Here is a 22,418-nt window from a genome sequence, read left to right as displayed (position 1 = left end):
TAGCACAGGTTTGAGGTAGGGGTTTCTATGGAGTACAACTAAATTGTAAAGATATCTGTTCTGGAGAAAGTTGTACCAATCTCCACATGATTTTTCACATTCCACTGGTTACAACAGAGAGGAAACATTCGCTGAATCTACCATTTCAAATGCTTGTCACTCTCTATCTGTTATGCTTTGATATATCATTAATATTAATGTTTTGCTGGTCTGAATGATGCTTTTTTTCTGGGCACTTGCAATGCTATCAAGTGGAGTAATAAAGATACATGAAGTATGTAAATGTTTCGATAGAGTGCATGAGAGTAAGTTAATGTAAGTGTCACCACATAGTGAGATTTTGATAAATGGTTAGATGCTACAAAGGCATAAAACTTGTGTGGTTACTTTGAGCTGTTAACAAGGTCTTTGCTGACTAAAGGCATTTCCTTCATCAAATGCATAATTTGCAAGTTTATTTTTGTTATGTGATATTAGGGTTGTGCAATTTTTACATATCATCAATGTTGATCTCCATTACATCATCAATGTCTAACTATAAATAGCAGGTAATAACCATTCTTAATACATTGATAACATTGATGTTAGATGACGACTTTCTGCAGCGGCATAAAAAGCAAAATACATAAGTAGGTGGATACTGCTGGTGCTGCAACAGGCTTAGGGCTACTAGGAATATTTGTCTGCTACTGCTGATTCTTGACCACCTAACCAAACACTCGATTTTTAAATGAAAGAGTATCAGTCAATTATAAATTTTTGCCATATATAAAAATGAATGAAAATTAGTGAATTATAAATTTTTAATTGAAATAAAAAATCTCACACTTAAAAAATAAGATTTCAGAATAAAAGGATCTCCCAAATTTAGTTTTTTCCATTAAAAAATTAATATTAAAAATATTAATAGTATATTTTTTCCTTATAAATGAGAACTCAAAAAGAAAACTTGGATAATCTCAAAGAAAGTTAGAAAAGAAACATCTCCATATTTGATCTTAGAGAATATTACAAATTATATTACTTAAAAGGGTATTGCAAACTAAATAAAGATGTTATGAGTATAATAATACTTAAAATTTTCATAAGAAAAGAAATAAAGGCAAGGAAGAATTGGAAACCTTATTATAAAACAGAAAATAATGACATATTTAAAAATAATGATAATACACCATTAAAATAAATATTTCCGTTTTCTACCAATGTGTTTGAGAAACAAAAAATTATGAAGATAAAGCATTTAAGAAAATATTTCCGTTTTCCTCCAGTGTGTTCGGGAAATAAAGTAACAGGAAAACAGTTAAGCAATCTTTAGTTGATTTAGAATTTAAAAAAGCTTCCAGAATATTAATTTCGAAAATAATATATGGTTACTCTATCCTAATCATTCCTTAACTGCGACAAAAACAGAAATTATGAAAAATCTTAAATTATTTAATGTACTATAAATAAACTTTTTTTGTAAGTACAGGATACAGAAAAATAATAAAATTGTGGAATATAAGCATCAAACTCAAAATTACTTAATTTTTACTGAAAAAGATAAAATTAAAAATTTAGGAATGGTAGATAATATATTTTCCCAGAATCTCTTATTTTCAAACAGAAGGATTGGGATACATATTAAATAGAATTAGATTACAAATAGCAGTTAATAAATACGTTCCATTAAGAAGGTTATCCTGTATTGAATTACCAGAAAGAGTAAAAAAAAAAGGTTGAGTTTGTGTAAAAATGATCAAAAATTCTTCTTATAGGCAGTAGCTTCTGCATTAAAACCAGTAGATAGGCAGAAATGTAAAAGTCCCGATATAACACGAAATTATAAAGATTTTTCTATAGAGCTTTAAGAAAAAATACCTAATATTTCGTTTACTGTTGAAATTTATAATACTCCAAAAATGTAAAGGAAAATTAATGTGTGTGTAAATGTTTATTCCTTCAAAGAAAAAAATTCCTCTGATGGAATATGTATATCGGTTAAAAGTAACAAAATGTAAAAATGAAAAGCATATTAATTTATTATACTTTTGAAAAGATAAATAATTCACACTACCGTTGGATTAAGGATTTATTTCAAGTTGCTTCTAATCAAATTAATAAAAAAGGACACAGCAAATATACAAATGGCCCTCATACAAATCCAGTTGGTTATAGAGGACCAAACTGTCTTAAAAACTTAGAGAATGTATTCAAAGACAAGTGGAAGAAATTTGAGAAATTTATTTTAAAACTGAAGAAATGAAGGTGTTGTCCCACTCCGCAAGGGCGATTCGGCGTAGATCCCTCAGAGCAGTTGGTGGGTCACGTCGTCCATAAACAGCCCTTTTCAATCCAACTCAGGCATGTACCATATGGTTTATGTCTGGAGAACATGCTGGCGACTCTAGTGGAGCGATATCGTTATCCTGAAGATGTGCACGAGAGGGCACGAATTGTCGTCCATGAAGACTAATGACTCGCCAATATGCTGCCGATATGGTTGCACTATTGGTAGGAGGATGTCATTTAAGTATCGTACAGCCGTTACAGTGCCTTCCATGGCCACTAGCGGTATACGTTGGCCGCGCATATTGCCACCCCAAAACAGCAGGGAACCTCCACCTTGCTTCACTCGCTGGACAGTGTGTCTAAGACGTTCAGCCTGCCCGGTTTGCCTCCAAACACGTCTCCGACGATTGTCTGGATCAAGGCATATGCGGTCCATTCGGCTTGGAATGGTAGATAATATATTTTCCCAGAATCTCTTATTTTCAAACAGAAGGATTGGGATACATATTAAATAGAATTAGATTACAAATAGCAGTTAATAAATACGTTCCATTAAGAAGGTTATCCTGTATTGAATTACCAGAAAGAGTAAAAAAAAAGGTTGTGTTTGTGTAAAAATGATCAAAAATTCTTCTTATAGGCAGTAGCTTCTGCATTAAAACCAGTAGATAGGCAGAAATGTAAAAGTCCCGATATAACACGAAATTATAAAGATTTTTCTAAAGAGCTTTAAGAAAAAATACCTAATATTTCGTTCACTGTTGAAATTTATAATACTCCAAAAATGTAAAGGAAAATTAATGTGTGTGTAAATGTTTATTCCTTCAAAGAAAAAAATTCCTCTGATGGAATATGTATATCGGTTAAAAGTAACAAAATGTAAAAATGAAAAGCATATTAATTTATTATACTTTTGAAAAGATAAATAATTCACACTACTGTTGGATTAAGGATTTATCTCAAGTTGCTTCTAATAAAAAAAGGACACAACAAATATACAAATGGCCCTCATACAAATCCAGTTGGTTATAGAGGACCAAACTGTCTTAAAAACTTAGAGAATGTATTCAAAGACAAGTGGAAGAAATTTGAGAAATTTATTTTAAAACTGAAGAAATGAAGGTGTTGTCCCACTCCGCAAGGGCGATTCGGCGTAGATCCCTCAGAGCAGTTGGTGGGTCACGTCGTCCATAAACAGCCCTTTTCAATCCAACTCAGGCATGTACCATATGGTTTATGTCTGGAGAACATGCTGGCGACTCTAGTGGAGCGATATCGTTATCCTGAAGATGTGCACGAGAGGGCACGAATTGTCGTCCATGAAGACTAATGACTCGCCAATATGCTGCCGATATGGTTGCACTATTGGTAGGAGGATGTCATTTAAGTATCGTACAGCCGTTACAGTGCCTTCCATGGCCACTAGCGGTGTACGTTGGCCGTAAGATTGCCACCCCAAAACAGCAGGGAACCTCCACCTTGCTTCACTCGCTGGACAGTGTGTCTAAGACGTTCAGCCTGCCCGGTTTGCCTCCAAACACGTCTCAAATGGTTCAAATGGCTCTGAGCACTATGGGACTCAACTGCTGTGGTCATTAGTCCCCTAGAACTTAGAACTACTTAAACCTAACTAACCTAAGGACATCACACACATCCATGCCCGAGGCAGGATTCGAACCTGCGACCGTAGCAGTCTCACGGTTCCGGACTGCACGCCTAGAACCGCGAGACCACCGCGGCCGGCAAACACGTCTCCGACGATTGTCTGGATCAAGGCATATGCGGTCCATTCGGCTTGTTGGGCCCATCTGTACCGCGCTGCATTGTGTCGTGGTTGCAAAGATGGACGTCGCCAAGGACGTCGGGAATGAAGATGCGCATCGTGCAGCCTATTGTGCACAGTTTGAGTCGTAACACGACATCCTGTGGCTGCACAGAAAGCATTATTCAACATGGTGGCGTTGCTGTCAGGATTCCTCCGAGCCGTAATCCGTAGGTTGCGATCATCCACTGCAGTAGTAGCCCTTGGGCGTCCAGTCTCTGTATCTCATGTCCGAACAACATCGCTTTGGTTCACCCCGAGATGCCTGGACACTTCCTTTGTTGAGAGCCCTTCCTGGCACAAAGTAACAATTTGTACGCTGTCGAACAGCGGTATTGACCGTCTAGGCAATCGTCTAGACAACACGAGCCGTGTACCTCCTTTCTGGTGGAATAACTCGAATTGATCGGCGCTCAGACCCCCTCCGTCTAATAGGCGCTGCTCATGCATAGTTGTTTACATCTTTGGGCAGGTTTAGTGACATCTCTGAACAGACAAAGCGACGGTGTCTGTGAAACAATATCAACAGTCAACGTCTGTCTTCAGGAATTCTGAGAACCAGGGTGATACAAAACGTTTTTTGATACTTGTACAAGCAAATGTGCTTAAGCGATAAATGGATGTTTCATTATGTTTCCTTTCGAATTGTTATCTAATAATTGTACTGCGTCTCGCCTAATTCAGTTGCTCAAGCGGAATTGGATGACTTAAACATCTGAACTGAAATCGTGGTAGAACGTAAACGGTACATTTCCGGATTACTATGTACAACCTCCCCTCTACAAATCCTAGAAGTTTGTGAGGGGAATTTACGAATACCCTGTATATTAACACCAAAAACCAAAGTGGGTTGAAAATGTCTGTTATTCATAATAGTTATCTTTTGAAGTAACCAACGACAAGAGCACAGTTATTTGAGATCCGTCAGAACTCAAACATGTGAAAAACCTTAATGTGGATAGGCATGTTTCTTTCATATAATTATTTTCATATATGTTGATCATACATAATCTTAAGTATCATAAGCAGAAAATGTATTTACGTAATTCGAAGTATAATTTTAATGGAAAAAACAAGCATTCTTAACATACGGGCACAGGCTGCTTCACACCATGAATGCATGAACTTAATTAACAATGAAACGCTGTAGTCCATACTCAGCTCCAACAGTAACCAGTTTTCTTATCTTAATTCATTTAAACTTCTTACTCGCAACCCCCCTCTCCCCTCCATCATCAACTACTCAAAAGTGTGTTGCTATAGTGTCGTTGAGAAGCCAGAGTCATCAGTCTTCTGACGGGTTCAATGCAGCCTGTCACTGTTTCCTCTCTTATGCCAACCTATTCATCTGAGAGGAGCACTTGCACCCTATGTTCCCAATTATTTATTGGACGTATTCCAATCTCTGTCTCTTCCTACAGGTTTTACCCTGCACAGCTTTCTCTAGTAGCATCATGATTATTGCCTGATGTCTTAAGACGTGTCCTGTCATATTGGTCCTCCTTCCCGCCAGTGTTTCCCTTATGATCCATTCTTAGCCGATTCTGCGGAAAACCTCCTCATTCCATATCAGTCCACGAAAGTTTCAACATCCTTCGTAGCACCACGTCTCTAACACTTTGATTTTCTTTTGAATACATTGTGGAAGTAACAGTGATCAATGTGTCCAGATATTTACTATCAAAAATAGTCATGATCACAATTTATTTATTACGTTGACCAGTTTCGACTACTACTGTGGTCATCTTCAGACCACTGAGTAAGAACCTCCTTCTGGTGGTAAATCCGCACCAGAAGGAGGTTCTTACTCATTGGTCTGAAGACGACGACAATAGTGGTCGAAACCGGTCGCCGTAATAAATAAATTGTGATCAAGACTGTTTTTTATAGTAAATATTTCGATTTTATTCTGTTGTAATTTTCCCACAGTGCATGATTCACTACCGTACGATGCTGTGCTCCAATAGTACATTCTCATAAACTTCGTCTTCAGGTAACGGATAATCTTTGATACTAAGAGATTTCTCTTGGACAGGAATGTCATATTTGTCTGTGCTAGTCTGCTTTTTATACCCTTCTTGCTTCATCCGCCACATGCCTTTTGCTTACAAGCAAGCTGAATTGCTTAACTTCGTTTGGTTCGTGATCATCAGTTTTGATGTTATATGTTTTACTGTTAATCTCATTTCTGATATTCCTCAACACGTTCCTTCAGTTTATTCTCAGGCTGTATTCCATGATCATTAGACTACGCATTGCGCTCAATACGTCTTGTAATTATTCTTCACTTTCACTGAAGATTTCATTCTTCACTTTCATTGAGGATACCATTACTATCCTCTAACCTTGAATCTTAATCCTACTCTTGAACATTTCTGTTATTCCCGTCATTGCTTCTTCGATGTATACGTTGAACAGTAGGGGCGAAAGGATGACTCCCTCTCTTACATCATATTTAATTCGGGCACTTCGTTCTTGGTCTTCCATTCTTATTGTTCCCTCTTAGCTCTACGTATCGCCCGTCTTTCCCTGAAGCCTACACCAATTTTTCTCAGAATTTCGAAAATTTTATACCATTTTACGTTGTCGAATTCTTTTTCTCGGTCTACAGATCCCATTAGAAATGCTTGTCTCGTATTCTTAACTTTCCGGAAGCCAAACTGTTCGCCGTATAAGAGATCCTCAGTTTTCTTTTCCGTTATTGCCTAGGTTATTCTTGTAAACAGCTTGGATACATGAGTCGTTATGCTGATTTTGTTCTCGCACTTATCCACCCTCGTTGTTCTCGAGATTGTGTGGATGATATTTTCCCCTAAAGTCTGATGGTATGATTCCAGACTCGTATACACTACACACTAGCTTGAATGGTAGCTTGGTTGTTATTGTCCCTATCGATTGCAGAAATTCCGAAGGAGTGCTATGAAACATATTCAGAAAAAAAAATTAAAAGAGGAAAAAATTATTGAGTGTAGTGACAGGTAAATAGAAGGTCGATGCTTTGCCTTTACTATCGTTGATACGATCTGTCAAATACACTGCACAAAAGAACGAAAGGGTCGCTTTTATGAAATCCAGTTATTGTCCCTCTTAACGACGAAAAAAATTTTAAATTCGGGTCAAAGATGCCTTCAAACTTCCTCTGTAAAGGTGCAAAACCGTGGCGGCCTGTGACGTCGCCACAACGCTTTTAACGGGAAGGTGCCGATTACACATGCGAAACGAAAGAAAAAAAGGCCAGGACTCGGAAGTTCCGGAAGTTCATGTGAGGTGTAAGGCTACGTTGGTACCAAATTTCGCAACACTTTTGCCCAGCTCCATATACAAGTGTCACACGACTGGAAGGTCGTCCCGCCCCCTCCCCCTCGCTGACCACTTCTCATTCACTTCTTTTGATGTCTTTGTGATAGTGGTCAGAACCGCAACACACAGCATCCAAAACACGCAGTTTTCTTATGGATGACAGAGGAAAACATTTGAGGCAGACTACCTCTCAGGATCGACACGAAAAGACCTCAGCACGTGGCACAATGAATGTCAATGAGACCATCCTTTCCATTGGAACGTTCATTCACAGGCATTTTGCGGACGAAAATAAGAATTTGCAGTGCGATATCCAACAGAACGATGCTCCTGACAGCCTTTGACACTGTTGACATCCTCTGGATGGTTTATCCCTTGTCTAGGGACACCCTCTAGTTTATCCCTTGTCTAAGGACATCGTGGGGCCTCAGTGCCATTGAACATGATTTGACCTCCTTGGAATGTAGCACTATTGCAATTTTTGCTCTGGTATACATTATGGAAACAATAGTGACCGTTGAACACCATTCGACGAATTTTGAACGTGATCCGATCCAGCAAAGAAAATTTATGCTTTTGTAGCCCTGCTGTCTTGCACCTTCCTGTGACGTGATCAGAGAGGGTGGGGCTCTGATATGTACATGAAGGAAATAGGTAAGGATCTTTCTAACACACCCCAGTTGTGACAACAGTCTCGGTGCCACCTCTACACATTTATTGAGAACTTTAAAAATGTACCTGTTCAGAGACAACCCTCAAGCCACTGCTATACAGCTGCAGGCAGGCAACCCATTCGACACTCCTTGGATTCCACATGTCCACAAGCAGGTGCTAGAGCTGCAGTGCACCGCCACTCAGCTAGAGTGTGTCAGAGGTTTTACCTGCCTGCCAGTGCTTAGGAATCGGTCGAGGTTTGTCTCTGTGCAGGTACATTTTTAATGTGTTCGACAGCAGTGTGTGGGTGATACCGAGATTGCTGCCAAACTGGTCTTAGAGATACACTTTGCGTTTTATTCGAGCAGATGTCAGTCACTCACCCCGCCGTCATCTTTCCACAGGAGGACGCAAAACAGCAGGGCTGAAAAAGCAGGGACCCCATTTCCTGTGTCGGATCACTTTCAAATTTTGTCGAACGATGCTAAAGTTGCAGTCGGGTTACACTCCAAAGAGACCGCATCACGTTCAGTGCAGCTGTGGTCTCACAATGTCCTTACAGAAGGGCGTAATCGTCTGGCGAGGAGTCCGCAGTGTCAAAGATTGTGAAGAACGTCATTGTCTTTTACAAGACAATGTAAAATGACAATTTTGATCGCAAAATGTGAGTCAAAGAGAAGGGGTGGCTTCATTGGCGCCTTTTATACCACCTCATGAGGCCTTTTCGTGTCGTTTGTGAGAGGTGGTGTGTCTGAAATGTTTTCCTCAGCCACCTGTAAGAAAACGCTGGGTTTCAGCGCTGGGAGTCGCTGTTTTGAAGTGCGTAACGGAGGAATGACGACCTTCCAATCGTGTGACACGTCTAACGTGACCTGGATCAGAACTGTGGAGAAATCTGGTGCCAGTGTGGTCTCATTACCCACCTTGCACCTAGCATGAACTTCTAGCTTTTTTTCTTGTATGTGTCGACAGCTTTCTAAACCTGAGGGTGATGTCGTGGCGTACGGCGCTTGTGCGCCGTTACAGAGGAAGGTTGCAGGAACCTTTGAGTCTTATTTCAAACTTCCGCGTCGTACTGGTAGAAAATGGATGGTTTTAAAAATGTAACCCTTTAATTCTTTTGCACAGTGCGTTTCAGTTTGATAACTTTTGTGATCTGCGTTACGGCAGGTCTTGTCATAGGGGAAGCCTCGTCAGAGAGGTCCACCGCATGATCGTCTAGGGAAGTGTTTCCAGTGGTGGTTTCCCGAAGCCTTCCACTTCATAGTTTCAGTATAAGTATTGATGCATTTGGGAACTTTTAGGAACGTGTGCGACACATGGAACATGCAAAAAAATATATTTTAAGTAATAACTGAAAAGGACAAGAGCACTTGAGGATTTGGAGGCACTGGTAACAGGTACAGAGCCTTCGCTTGCATAAAACCATGAGCCACGTCTGGTGAGCGCTTATATCAAACGTTCCGTGTCGGCAGCTACGTGGGTGGCGGGCGTGGTGTCTGGAGAGACGGCGGGCCGCTTCCTGGAGCTGGCGGGCCTCAACAGCACCTGCGCGGGGGAGGCGGAGGCCGGCTGCCGGCGCGTCGTCGACGAGCTGGTCACTGAGTACCTGGACGTCGACGGCGTGTCGCTCACTCCACAGGGCATCTACGAGGCGCTCAAGAAGCGCATCGCCGTGCACCCTGGTAAGTCGCTCCCGCTCCCCTCACTCTGTCCGTCTCTCAAGGATGACCACAAACTCGCCACCACCTAGGCCCTACGGCTCCCAGGAATTGCTCTCGGCGTGGCCCTACCGAGTGCCCGACACCCACAGTAGTGGTTCTATTGTATTGGTCCTTTGTGAAACATAAACCATGCTGACTTCATGGTAGCGTTGTTTAAGTTCCGTTTCAGAAACAGTTTCGCTTGCAAGGAGCAAGGGAGTGATTGGCTGGGGGAGGCACGTAAAAATGGGGGCCACTGTTGGTACACGGGTGTGCATAACTTTAGGACAAAAGTAACTTTCACATTGCGTGCTGCTGTCAAATAGCATTGTTCAAATGAACTTGGCCCAAGCGTAGAAAGAACACCTGCAGTACAGTGTAAAATGTGTCTAAAGCAGTAGGCAATGAAATGAATAGAAATGACGCTTTCATTCGAAAACAGTAATTATACCAAAGTCACTGCGATTCATGATAGTCGCCTGGACATTGCAAACGGCGGGACACGGTTCTTGATAGGGCTTGTGTCCACGACGGACGGCAGTGCACGCTGTGCATTCTGCCAGGCTGGCCACGAGGTCGGTAAAGAGTTCTTGTTTTAGGGTTTCCATTCCTCACCAACACGGTTGACAACTTCTCGACGCTTGGTGCATACAGACGTGCTGCGAAGTCTCAACTACGCATCCCAAAAGTGCCTGATAGGATCGAAGTCGGAGGGGTCGGGCAAGCCAGTGCATTCGCAGAAATACCCACTGCTTATAGAAGCTCCTCAACCTGTGCAACTCCTTGCGGTCGAGCTCTGTCAACCATAAAAATGACGTCAGTGGCGAATGCATCCTGAAAAAGTCGCACATGGGAAAGGAAAGCATCCTCATAATTACCTTGACCGGTGACTGCAACGTGTTCAAAGATCTGGAGGTCAGTACGTCCATGCAACATTATGACGTCTCCCCACAATATAAAAGCTGGACCACCGAAACGATCATGTGCGACAGTGTTCGTGGGTGTTTAACGTGTTCCCACCTCCTGTCACAGGTGGTCACGTAATGAATCAAGGAACATTATCGAGCATGATCAATTACCGTCTTTACTATGCAATTGCAGTTATTTCTATTTAACGCAGGCGAGGTCGAATGTGCGCACTTAACATTTTTCTGTTTTTCCTTTCTCCTTTTATGGTTACGTGACACTGTTAGTTGTATACAATACACCCACGATCATATCTTACACGATACCAAAGTTCGTGTTTGCTTGTATGGTGTACTAAAGTTACATTTTACAAAATGTTACAACTGAAGGAAATAGATCTTTGTCCCAGGACTGGCCAAAATTCCACACAAAAAGAAATCATTATAACAGACTTAAGGAGAATTACAGTACTTGCCGCGTACTACCATTAATGTCTTGTATAATGTTTTGCTAGGCACGTCAAAAAAAGTTTTTCATCACTTCGGTTCGGAGAGTTCCGGAAGTTGTATAGAAAACTGGAATAGAGATCAACATGAACATCATTTCCGCCCTTTTTATTGCTCATGAAAACACACATTGCAAGTTGTACCACCTTCAGAGGTGCTGGTCCAGATTGCTGTATTCACCGGTACCTCTAATACCCAGTAGCACCTCCTCTTGCATTGATGCATGCCTATATTCGTCGTGGCATACTATCCACAAGTTCATCAAGACACTGTTATTTATTTAACCTGATCAGATTAGGGCCATCAGGCCCTGTCTTACATCGGACCAGTGTTCCACACATGCAGCATTTCACACATCAGAGTTACATCATGACAATAGTTTAAATTAGATTACTCTAGTGACAATATGACTAAGGCCTAATAAAGTAAATGCTGGCAGTATTTTTACAGTAGGTGCTATACATACAAATTATGATAAAAGCAATAATAATAACAGTAAAAAAATCAAATAATAATAATAAACATCAGAAAAATTGGCAATAGTAATCAAGATTTGTGCAGATATACATCAATATCTTGGTGTGTAAAGTAGATGTTTACTAGTATAGCGAGTTTTGGGGAAGGGAGATTTAAGGAGGGGGAAAGAGGGAAGTAATGAGGTGAAGTGCATTCATGGACAGAGGAAGGCATTACTGTTGCTTAAGTAGACACGTCATTAACTGTTTTTTGAAGCCGGACATGTTTTTAAGTACTCTAACATAACGAGGGAGGTTATTCCAGAGTGGTTTCCGCTACTGTAAAGGACTTGGAGAAGGTGACTGAACGATGCAGTGGAACAGAGAGGATTTTATTATGATGGTTTCGTGTGTTTCTGTCATGTTGTTCCGACATAAGCGTTAAGGACGAGGAGAGATATGAAGGACAGTGTACATTTATAAGGCAGTAGATGAGATAGAGTGTATGGAAACCTCTGCATTTGTCTGCACGCACCCAGGACTATTTTGCTTATGCTGGTGAAATATGATGAAAAAGTCGAACGTCACAGATATATCGGACGCAGGCATTCATGACCAGACCCAAACGTCGCGAATTTTCCTGAGAGAGGCCTTGTAGGATAATATCGCTGTAGTCAATAATTGAGGGTATAAGAGTTTGTACTAATTTCTTTTCCAGATCGAAAGGGAAGAGTTTTTTATAATTTTGTAGGTCATGAAGGGATGCTAATGCTTTTTTTGCACACTACAGTTACGTGCTCTGTCGAATTTAGATTTTCATCTATCATTACTCCCAAACTCTTTGCTGAGGGACAGAAGTTAATATTTGTTCCATTTAGGATAAGAGATGGTACGGATTCCCCATTTTTTGGGCTAATGAGCTTAGAGTGACCAACAAGTACCGCTTGGGTTTTAGATGGGTTTAGTTTTAGTCTATATTGTCCACTCCTCAAGGCCGATTCGGCGTAGATCACTCAAAGTTATTGGTGGGTCACGTCGTCCGTAAACAGCCCTTTTCAATCTATCTCAGGCATATACGATACGGTTTATGTCTGGAGAACATGCTGGAGACTCTGGTGGAGCGATATCGTTATCCTGAAGGAAGTCATTCACAAGCTGTGCATGAGAGGGCGTGAATTGTCGTCCATGAAGATTAATGCTTCGCCAATATGCTGTCGATAAGGTTGCACTATTGGTAAGAGGATGGCATTCACGTATCGTACAGCCGTTACAGTGCCTTCCATGGCCACTAGCAATGGCCGCACATATTGCCACCCCAAAACAGCACGGAACCTCCACCTTGCTGCACTCGTTGGACAGTGTGTCGAAGGCATTCAGCCTGATCGGGTTGCCTCCAAACACGTCTCCGACGATTGTCTGGTTCAAGACATATGCGACACTCATCGGTGAAGAGAACGTGATGCCAGTCTTGAGCAATTCATTCGGCATGTTGTTGGGCCCATTTGTACCGCGCGCTGAATACTGTCGTGGTTGCAAAGATGGACATCGCCATGGATGTCGGGAGCGATGTTGCGCATCATGCAGCTTATTGTGAGCAGTTTGAGCCGTAACACGACGTCCTGTGATTGCACGAAAAGCATTATTCCACATGGTGGCGTTGCTATGAGGGTTTCTCCGAGCCATAATGCGTAGGTAGCGATCATCCACTGCAGTAGGAGCCCTTTGGCGTCCTACACGAGGCATGTCATCGACGGTTTCTGTCCCTCTATATCTCCTCCATGTCAGAAGCATATCGCTTTGGTTCACTCCGAGATGCTTGGACATTTCCCTTGTTTAGAGCCCTTCCTTGCACAAAGTAACAATGCGGACGCGATCGAACAGGGGTACTGACCGTCCAGGCATGGTTGAACTACAGACGACACGAGAAGTGTACCTCCTTCCTGGTGGAATGACTGGAACTGATCGGCTGTCGGACCCCCTCCGTCTAATTAGAGCTGCTCATGCATGGTTGTTTACATGTTTGGGCGGGTCTGGTGATATCTCGGAACGGTGAAAGGGATTATGTTTGCGGTAGAATATGCACAGTCAACGTCTATATTCAGGAATTCTCGATGTGAAATCGAGAACTATAAATTAAACCCCATCAAATCTGATAAATAAATCTACGCGTTAAGTGTTAAAACCAAACAAAGAAAAGGCAGACTTTTTGGGACAAAGGTACGCATGCAGTCATTTGCCGCAGCTAGTTCTTAGGATGCTTGCACGGTGATGCTGATTTCTGAACTTCCGGTATCAGCTGGCATATGTGACAACTTGGTAAAGTAATAGCCAAGCTTAAAGCGTGAGAGGGTGTGCAACTGAATACAAGGTACTGCTAATTCTTTGGGCTGTTGTTGTAATAGACAGAAAACTTCGATTACATGGTAAATACCAAGACTGTAGGCCCCAGAAAACTAACTCACCTCATATATCGAAAGCTACAAAGCACAAACCACTAACACAATACACGTGACTCTTCCACCATAAACCCTCTCAACTGAAAATGCAGATCTCGCACACTACACTCACAACTAAGGAAAAATCTTTGCCCTGCGTGCACCTTTGTCCCCGCCTACCATATGGTCCAAGTTGCATTAAGCTATGCTACTTAGCAGTAACACATCACGTGAGAGGTACTTTCGTCATTCCGTTTTGCAGAACATTAGACAGTGCTTCCCATTTAGCATTAAAATACTAGTTTTTGAGTGTAGTTCCATAAGTAAGACAGAAACATATTATGTTCATTAATGTTCACACTAATCACCTGTATATATTCTGTAAAACGACTTCTTCCATGTACATGGATAAAAAAATCGTTCAAACAGTTTATGGAACATGCAACTAATTACTTTCCCCATTGGAAATCCTGTAGATTCGCTCTCAGTTCCTTGATATGTGGCTGAAAAGAAGCGAGTTTGGTATCACCACACGCTATCCTGTCAGGTAGGGAATGAAAGATGAGAGGAAAAGAACACTTTGTACTTTCTGCGTCCTTCGTTGTGGTCGCAACACTATGCTGTCCCCTCAGTCGATCACATTTACACATTAATTTGATGAGATATCCAGAACTCGATGATGATGTTGGAGGCGGGGGCTGCTATTGATTTGTACGCCGACCATTGAGGAGATCTGTACGGGATCTGCCCGGATCACCGTGCGTATTAAACCGGCCGCTTCGAGGAGTGGGAGATGTGCCAGTAGTGATAAGTTCCTACGGGACCAAACTGCTGAGGACAACGGTCCCGAGGCCTACACACTTCTTAATCTAACTTAAACTGACTTAATCTAAGTACAGCACACATACCCGTGCCCGAGGGAGGACTTGAATCTCCAATGGGAGGAGCCCTGCGAATCATGGCAAATCTCCTTAGACAGAGTGGCAAGTGCTCTGCCCCCCCGATGGAATCTGCACGGGAGATTTACTGCAAGCGTCGGTGTATCGGTGTCGCTTTTAGTAGGTTTCTCACATGCCACTAGGTGAATTTCCAGTTGATGCACACGTCGCGCCTGAGATAAACGCTATACAAACATTTAGAAAACTATCCTACACTGCGACGCACAATTTACTCAACACGCGTACGCGTGGGGTATACTGATCCATGCTGGGATAGAGATGACCTTCGATGTTCGGTCTCCCAACACATAATCAGCTAAGCTCAGCGGTTGTATGCCGGCAGCTCGGCAGTAGTCCCAGAACTGAGTCGGGGGGGGGGGGGGGGGGGGGGGGGGGCGGGCGGGGGGGGGGGCATTAGAATGGAAAAAATTCTGGGACCTAAGGATTGAAGAAATGTGTACTGTGTTGCTTGTCTCTTAGCTTTACTGGTGTTACATTTCCTATATTTAAGTTCATGCCACACAAAAGAGGAAGTTACACTACTGGCCATTACAATTGCTACACCAAGAAGAAATGCAGATGATAAACGGGTATTCATTGGACAAATATATTATAGTACAAATGACATATGATTACATTTTCGCGCAATTTGGGTGCATAGATCCTGAGGAATCAGTACCGAGAACAACCACCTCTGGCCGTAATAACGGGCTTGATACGCCTGGGCATTGAGTCAAACAGAGCTTGGATCGCGTGTACAGGTACAGCTGCCCATGCAGCTTCAAAACGATAGCACATTTCATCAAGAGTATTGTGACGAGCCAATTGCTCGGCCACCATTGACCAGACGTTTTCAGTTGGTGAGAGATCTGGAGAATGTGCTGGCAACGGCAGCAGTCGAACATTTTCTGTATCCAGAGAGGCCCGCAGAGGACCTGCAACATGCGGTCGTGCATTATCCTGCTGAAATGTAGGATTTTGCAGGGATCGAATGAAGGGCAGAGCCACGGGTCGTAAAGGACCTGAAATGTAACGTCCACTGTTGAAAGTGCCGTCAGTGCGAACAAGAGGTGACCGAGACGTGTAACCAATGACACCCATACCACCACGCCGGGTGATACTCCAGTGTGGCGATGACGAATATACGCTTCCAAAGTGCGTACATCGCGATGTCGCCGAACACGGATGCGACGATCATGATGCTGTAAACAGAACATGGATTCATCCGAAAAAATGACGTTTTGCCATTCGTTCACCTAGGTTTGTCGTTGAGTACAACATCGCAGGCGCTCCTGTCTGTGATGCAGCGTCGAGGGTAGCCGCAGTCATGGTCTCCGAGCTGATAGTCCATGCTGCTGCAAACGTCGTCGAACTGTTCGTGCAGATGATTGTTGTCTTTCCAACGTCCCCATCTGTTGACTCAGGGATCGAGACGTGGATGCACGGTCCGTTACAGCCATGCGGATAAGATGCCTGTCATCTCGACTGCTAGTGATACGAGGCCGTTGAGATCCAGCACGGCGTTCCGTATTACCCTCATGAACCCACCGATTCCATATTCTGCTAACAGTCATTGGATCTCGACCAACGCGAGCAGCAATGTCGCGATACGATGAACCGCAATCGCGACAGGCTAGAATCCGACCTTTATCAATGTCGGAAACGTGATGGTACGCATTTCTCCTCCTTACACGAGGCATCACAACAACGTTTAACCAGGCGACGCCGGTCAACTGCTGTTTGTGTATGAGAAATCGGTTGGAAACTTTCCTCATGTCAGCACGTTGTAGGTGTCGCCATCGGCGCCAACCTTGCGTGAATGCTCTGTAAAGCTAATAATTTGCATATCACAGCGTCTTCTTCCTGTCGGTTAAATTTCGCGTCTTTAGCACTTCACCTTCGTGGTGTAGCAATTTTAATGGCCAGTATATATATATTCTAAAAGATATTTTGTAAATGTTCTTTTTTTAAAAATTTTGGCATCCTGTCTCAAACAGTCGAGGTGGAGGGACAGGGGGGGGGGGGGGGGGGCGCCAGTTAGGCTTCTGCCCCGGTTCGAAAATACCGTAGATCCAAGGCTACTCAGCAGTATGTGGCGTGTGTCCTGCGTGCAGGTACCAAGTGGTGCGGCGCGGGCAACGTGGCCCGCAGCGAGCAGGACTCGGGCGTGCTGGCGGCGACGGACGCTTGCTGCCGCCGCCACGACGGCTGCCCGGAGAACCTTGCCGTCGGGGAGGAGCGCTACGGACTCAGCAACACCTGCAGCTTCACCAGGTAGCCGGCAAGCACGGACGCTCCGACTTACTTGTTTCTCCTTTATTGTTACCACGTCCCCCTCTCCCCATATGGGTCGGGGGTGGGCTGTCTGAGGATACAGTTTGCCGCTTGAAAAGTCTCTGTTGGATTCCTTTCATGTTAATTTTTTATAACTGTTGTCATTTACTGTTGTGTTTCTGACTACCTGCGAGGAGACTGAGCAGTGGAAAGAACGATCTGTCGCACTACTGCACTTTAAAACACAGTTTATATGTAACTCATGTCACACAGTCTCATACAGAACCTACATCCGCTTTCTTTTAAATGTTGTTGTTGTCTTCAGTCCTCAGACTGGTTTGATGCAGCACTCCATGCTACTCTGCCCTGTGCAAGCTTCTTAATCTCCCAGTACCTACTGCAACCTACATCCTTCTGAATCTCCTTAGTGTATTCATCTCTTCGTCTCCCTCTACGATTTGTACCCACCACTCTGCCCTCCAATGCTAAATTTGTGATCCCTTGATTCCTCATAACATGTCCTACCAACCGCTCCCTTCTTCTACTCAAGTTGTGCCACAAACTTCTCTTCTCCCCAATTCTATTCAACACCTCCTCATTAGTTACGTGATCTACCCATCTAATCTTCAGCATTCTTCTGTAGCACCATATTTCAAAAGCTTCTATTCTCTTCTTGTCCAAACTATTTATCGTCCATGTTTCACTTCCATACATGGCTACACTCCATACAAATACTTTCAGAAATGACTTCCTGACACTGAAATCTATACTCGATGTTAACAAATTTCTCTTCTTCAGAAACGCTTTCCTTGCCATTGCCAGTCTACATTTTATATCGTCCCTACTTCGACCATCATCAGTTATTTTGCTCCCCAAATAGCAAAACTCCTTTACCACTTTAAGTGTCTCATTTCCTAATCTAATTTCCTCAGCGTCACCATACTTAATTCGACTACATTCCATTATCCTTGTTTTGCTCTTTTTGACGTTCATGTTATATCCTCCTTTCAACACGCTGTCCATTCCGTTCAACTGCTCTACCAAGTCCTTTGCTGTCTCTGACAGAATTACAATGCCATGAGCGAACCTCAACATTTTTATTTCTTATACATGGATATTAATACCAACTCCGAATTTTTCTTTTGTTTCCTTTACTGCTTGCTCAATATACAGATTGAATAACATCGGGGAGAGGCTACACCGCTGCCTCGCTCCCTTGCCAACCACTGCTTCCCTTTCGTGCCCGTCGACTCTTATGACTCCCATCTCGTTTCTGTGCAAATTGTAAATAGCCTTTTTCTCCCTGTATTTTACCCTTATCATCTTTAGAACTTGAAAGAGAGTATTTCAGTCGACATTGTCAAAAGCTTTCTCTAAGTCTACAAATGCTATAAACGTAGGTTTGCCTTTCCTTAATCTGTTTCCTAAGATAAGTTTATTTCTTTTATATACTGTATATCACAAGACACTGCATCCCCCTTCCCTTCTGTGTGAAAGGATGAATGACCAAATGTATTTCTAGTTGCATGCCTCATGGTAGCAGACAAGCCTGTCTGCTAGAGAACACTAGGACCAACGTCAGAACAGGTTGCTACGCTTTCTAAAAGCAAAGAGGTTTCTGTTCTTAGTATGGTCCTGTCCGTCCCTTGTCATGTTGGTATAGGAAGCTGCCTATCTGGTCACTTCCGTTTGTATGTGTGAAGCACCCTCGTTAGGTGCCCACGTCAGTCTGTCCGCGGCGAGCATCTGAAGTGGTAAGATCTCCGGCTAAGCGCGTGTCTGCTAAGTCCGCAGGACAATGGATTCCTTAAGTTCAGCCTAAATGAAAATTTAATCACCTTTATTTCAGGCTTAGATCTAAAATAGCTAATGTTTTCTTAGATTGCAACGGAGTGTAATTCGAGTGTGAAGTTCAGAATATCTTCCGGTAATTGCTTTGTCACTACTTTGTGAGTAAAGTGGAACCACGTGTGGATGATCCGTAACTCTAACTAAGATCATCAATCTTAAATGCGAATGTGCGTGAGACTATAACGCCTCGTCTTGAGAATATTTTTCAATACAGCAACTTTTCTTTATGTTCAACCCACGTGGGATGTACTTTGTGAGACCAATACCACGTGCTTATACTGAAACGAAAGAATGGCCCTGACTAACATTAATCTATACGTTTCACAAATCACTTACCTCACAAAAATCTTCGTTACTCAAGATACTGTAATACAGCGAGCGCCACTACTGCCAGCTAAATAAGAGATTCAAACTACTGAAGGCACTAACTACTGATAAGCAGAGTCAGCAAATGGAAGATTTTAATAGAGAACAAACAATGTATTTACCTTAATAGTCATAATATATATATTAGTTCATGACACCAATTCTTACAAATTTCAAAACTCCGCCATCTCTCTCCCCAAGTCCACCACTGCTGGGGGCTCACCTCCAACTGCGCAACGCTACGCGCTGTTAGCATCCAGCTGCCGCTGCCCAACACTACAATGGCGAGTATTACAACAATGCCAACCAGCCACAGACTGCACACGGCACAGCCAGTGATTTTCATACAGAGCGCTACGTGGCAGCGGCGTTACCAATAAAAAAAACCAAAACAGCCTACTTACAATACAATTGTTTGACCCATCAGGTTAATAGTAACACTACAGTAACCAGTTCGAGGTTTCTCTTTTGTAATTTGCGTTCAGATGTAATTTATTTTAATTATCAAAATTATTGTGGAGCTACACTCTTTGTGTAAACCAAGTTGACCACATGAAGCATGTAGTGTAATCATCAAAGTAACCCTCAGCTATTCTTTTGGGAAGATTTCACAAAGAGTTAGTATGAATTTAGTATACCAGAGTGTGGTAATTTCATGACGGACAGGATTGCGCTACTTACGTAACTTCTTTGGGTGAAAATTTAATCGGTTGGTTGTGGTTAATTTCCTCTTGCATATGTTTCAACGTTCTTCGTGTTATTTTATGAATGCAGTGTTGTATGCAGTCTCCCAATCTTGGCTCCATATTTGATGTGTTCCGTAAGATTACAGTCACATTTTCACAATCTTAAATAAGGCACCAGTTTAGTTATGAATCAAGTTTAATATGCTCAAATTTTAACGGAACAATGGTCAATGTTAAAATAAATGTCCAAATATAAATTGATTTATTTCTTTTTATTTAAATTAACTTTATATATATATATATATATATATATATATATATATATATATATATATATATATATATATATATCGTAAGATGACTACTAAAAGATTATAATTAATTTAGTCTGGTTGGGAATTTGGTAAGCTAGACTGGATATCTTTTGAAACAGTTGCTCAATAATGAAAGGTTAACTTGCCCAGACAGATCACAGCTTTTAACCAGCTTTTATTGCCTTTAATACCAGCACCGCTTTCAGAACAAATTAATGCATCAACATTACACGCTCTTCTGCCAAACGAGAGTAATAAGTTAAAAAAACCATAATATGACTAAAATGACTAATATGACTAAAATGAATGTTTTGCACAATAACGAGACAGATCGTCAGTTGCGTAAGTTAAAATGTAAAAAGCTTGATTTGTTGATTAATTAAAACACAGTCACGGATGAATGGAAAAAGAGTGTTGCACGCGAATACATAAAAATAGACGGACATGCATCATACCTCGTGTGGGAGGGAGAAAGAGATGTGAATTTTCTTTAAACTCTATAAATGAAATGCAAGGAGTGCTGTTCAACAAAAAGATGTTCAAATGTGTGTGAAATCTTATGGGACTTAACTGCTAAGGGCATCAGTCTCTAAGCTTACACTCTACTTAGCCTAATTTATCCTAAGGGCAAACACACACGCCCATGCCCGAGGGAGGACTCGAACCTCCGCCAGGACCAGCCGCACAGTCCATGACTGCAGTGCCTTAGAGCTGTTCAACATATAAGTGGTTTATTCAGTGAACTGCATTAAACGGCACATGCAATAATTATTGAAATTTTATCAAATTCATTTAACAATCACTCACAATTGTTAAAATAATAATAAACAAAAATAAAAGAAATTGCGCTGCCTGATACTGTAGAAAGTATAAAAAAAAGTGGACTTGAATTGGCACCAAGAGCTTACAACAAGTGAATTATATAAGGTGCCTGCCCTGGTATTTGCCTTTTAACATGAGCATTGTATGACTTCATTCTAATTTAACATATAAATAAATTATACGAGACGGGTTGAACTGGTGTAATAAATGAGGAAGGAATAAAGAAAAACAGCTGAACATATCTCTCTTAATTGGCAAACGGTGAATACTGTGCCTTGCGACTTTATGAGCATCTAACACCTGGCAAAGACATTGAAGAAAACGAAAGAAGAATGCGCAGCTAGGAAAGCGGGCATTTTCTGTATTACCATGTTCATAGCATGGTCGGGGTGGCGGTGGAGTTGGCTGATTGCTTGCGGCTGCATCAAGACTCTGCCGGCGACATAGTTGATAGCGTCTGACTGAAACCTGCTACTGGAAGTTATCATTACTGGACGACGGTAGGCGTCCATCTGCAAGTGCAAACCTACATGAAACTGCATTAACAAAGCTCAAAACTGTTCTGACAGTACTACCGTCATCGGACATGTAGTAAATCAAAATCTGATCCTGAGTTAAGCTCTCGATAACGCGCACAGTGAGTGAATCTCGCCTACTTGGATCTAAAAAACTTTGCTTCCTACGCTGTTTGCGACGAATGCAAAGTGCACTGTCTCATGACAAGCGGTAAGAGAATCGTTGCGATTTATCGGAAGCAGTCAAGAGTGAACTCCTGCCTCCTCAGAAGCAATATTCGGAATGCCCAATACTAGTGCGCTCCTCGCAGCTGGAGAGAGAGAGCCGCTCTCCTCCAGTGTCTTGTCTCGACCCTTCCGAAAATTACGTAGATCGTACTATTTTTCAAAGCGAACATTACATTCTTGCTAATGAAGAGGTTCCTTTCAAAATTTCCTCCCTCCTTGCCGTCGCATTCCGCGAGGAAAAGAGAGCGATAGTCTGTGTGAGACAGAGTATACAAATAAACCAAGACTTCTCCCTTTGAGTACTGCCGCTACGTTCCCAGGTGTTCTGCTCCCTGGAAACGGCCAAAATTCCCTGGGCCACTTGAGATTCTT

The 22,418-nt window shown here is 42.2% G+C and overlaps 1 protein-coding gene across 1 annotated transcript in view; it reads left to right on the top strand.

The window, feature by feature from the left end:
- LOC126284686 (uncharacterized) overlaps positions 1-22,418 on the top strand; it is a 121,017-nt gene that overhangs the window by 59,281 nt on the left and 39,318 nt on the right. The window contains exons 4-5 of the mRNA XM_049983807.1: positions 9,523-9,732; positions 17,105-17,264. Of these exons, the coding sequence (XP_049839764.1) occupies positions 9,523-9,732; positions 17,105-17,264 (370 nt within the window). The remainder of the gene's footprint in view (positions 1-9,522; positions 9,733-17,104; positions 17,265-22,418) is intronic.

This window comes from Schistocerca gregaria, chromosome 8, assembly GCF_023897955.1.
Source record: "Schistocerca gregaria isolate iqSchGreg1 chromosome 8, iqSchGreg1.2, whole genome shotgun sequence".
In the NCBI taxonomy this organism is placed as follows: Eukaryota; Metazoa; Arthropoda; class Insecta; order Orthoptera; family Acrididae; genus Schistocerca; species Schistocerca gregaria.
The sequence above is the reverse complement of the archived record's forward strand: the minus strand, read 5'-3'. Positions and strand labels throughout refer to the sequence as shown.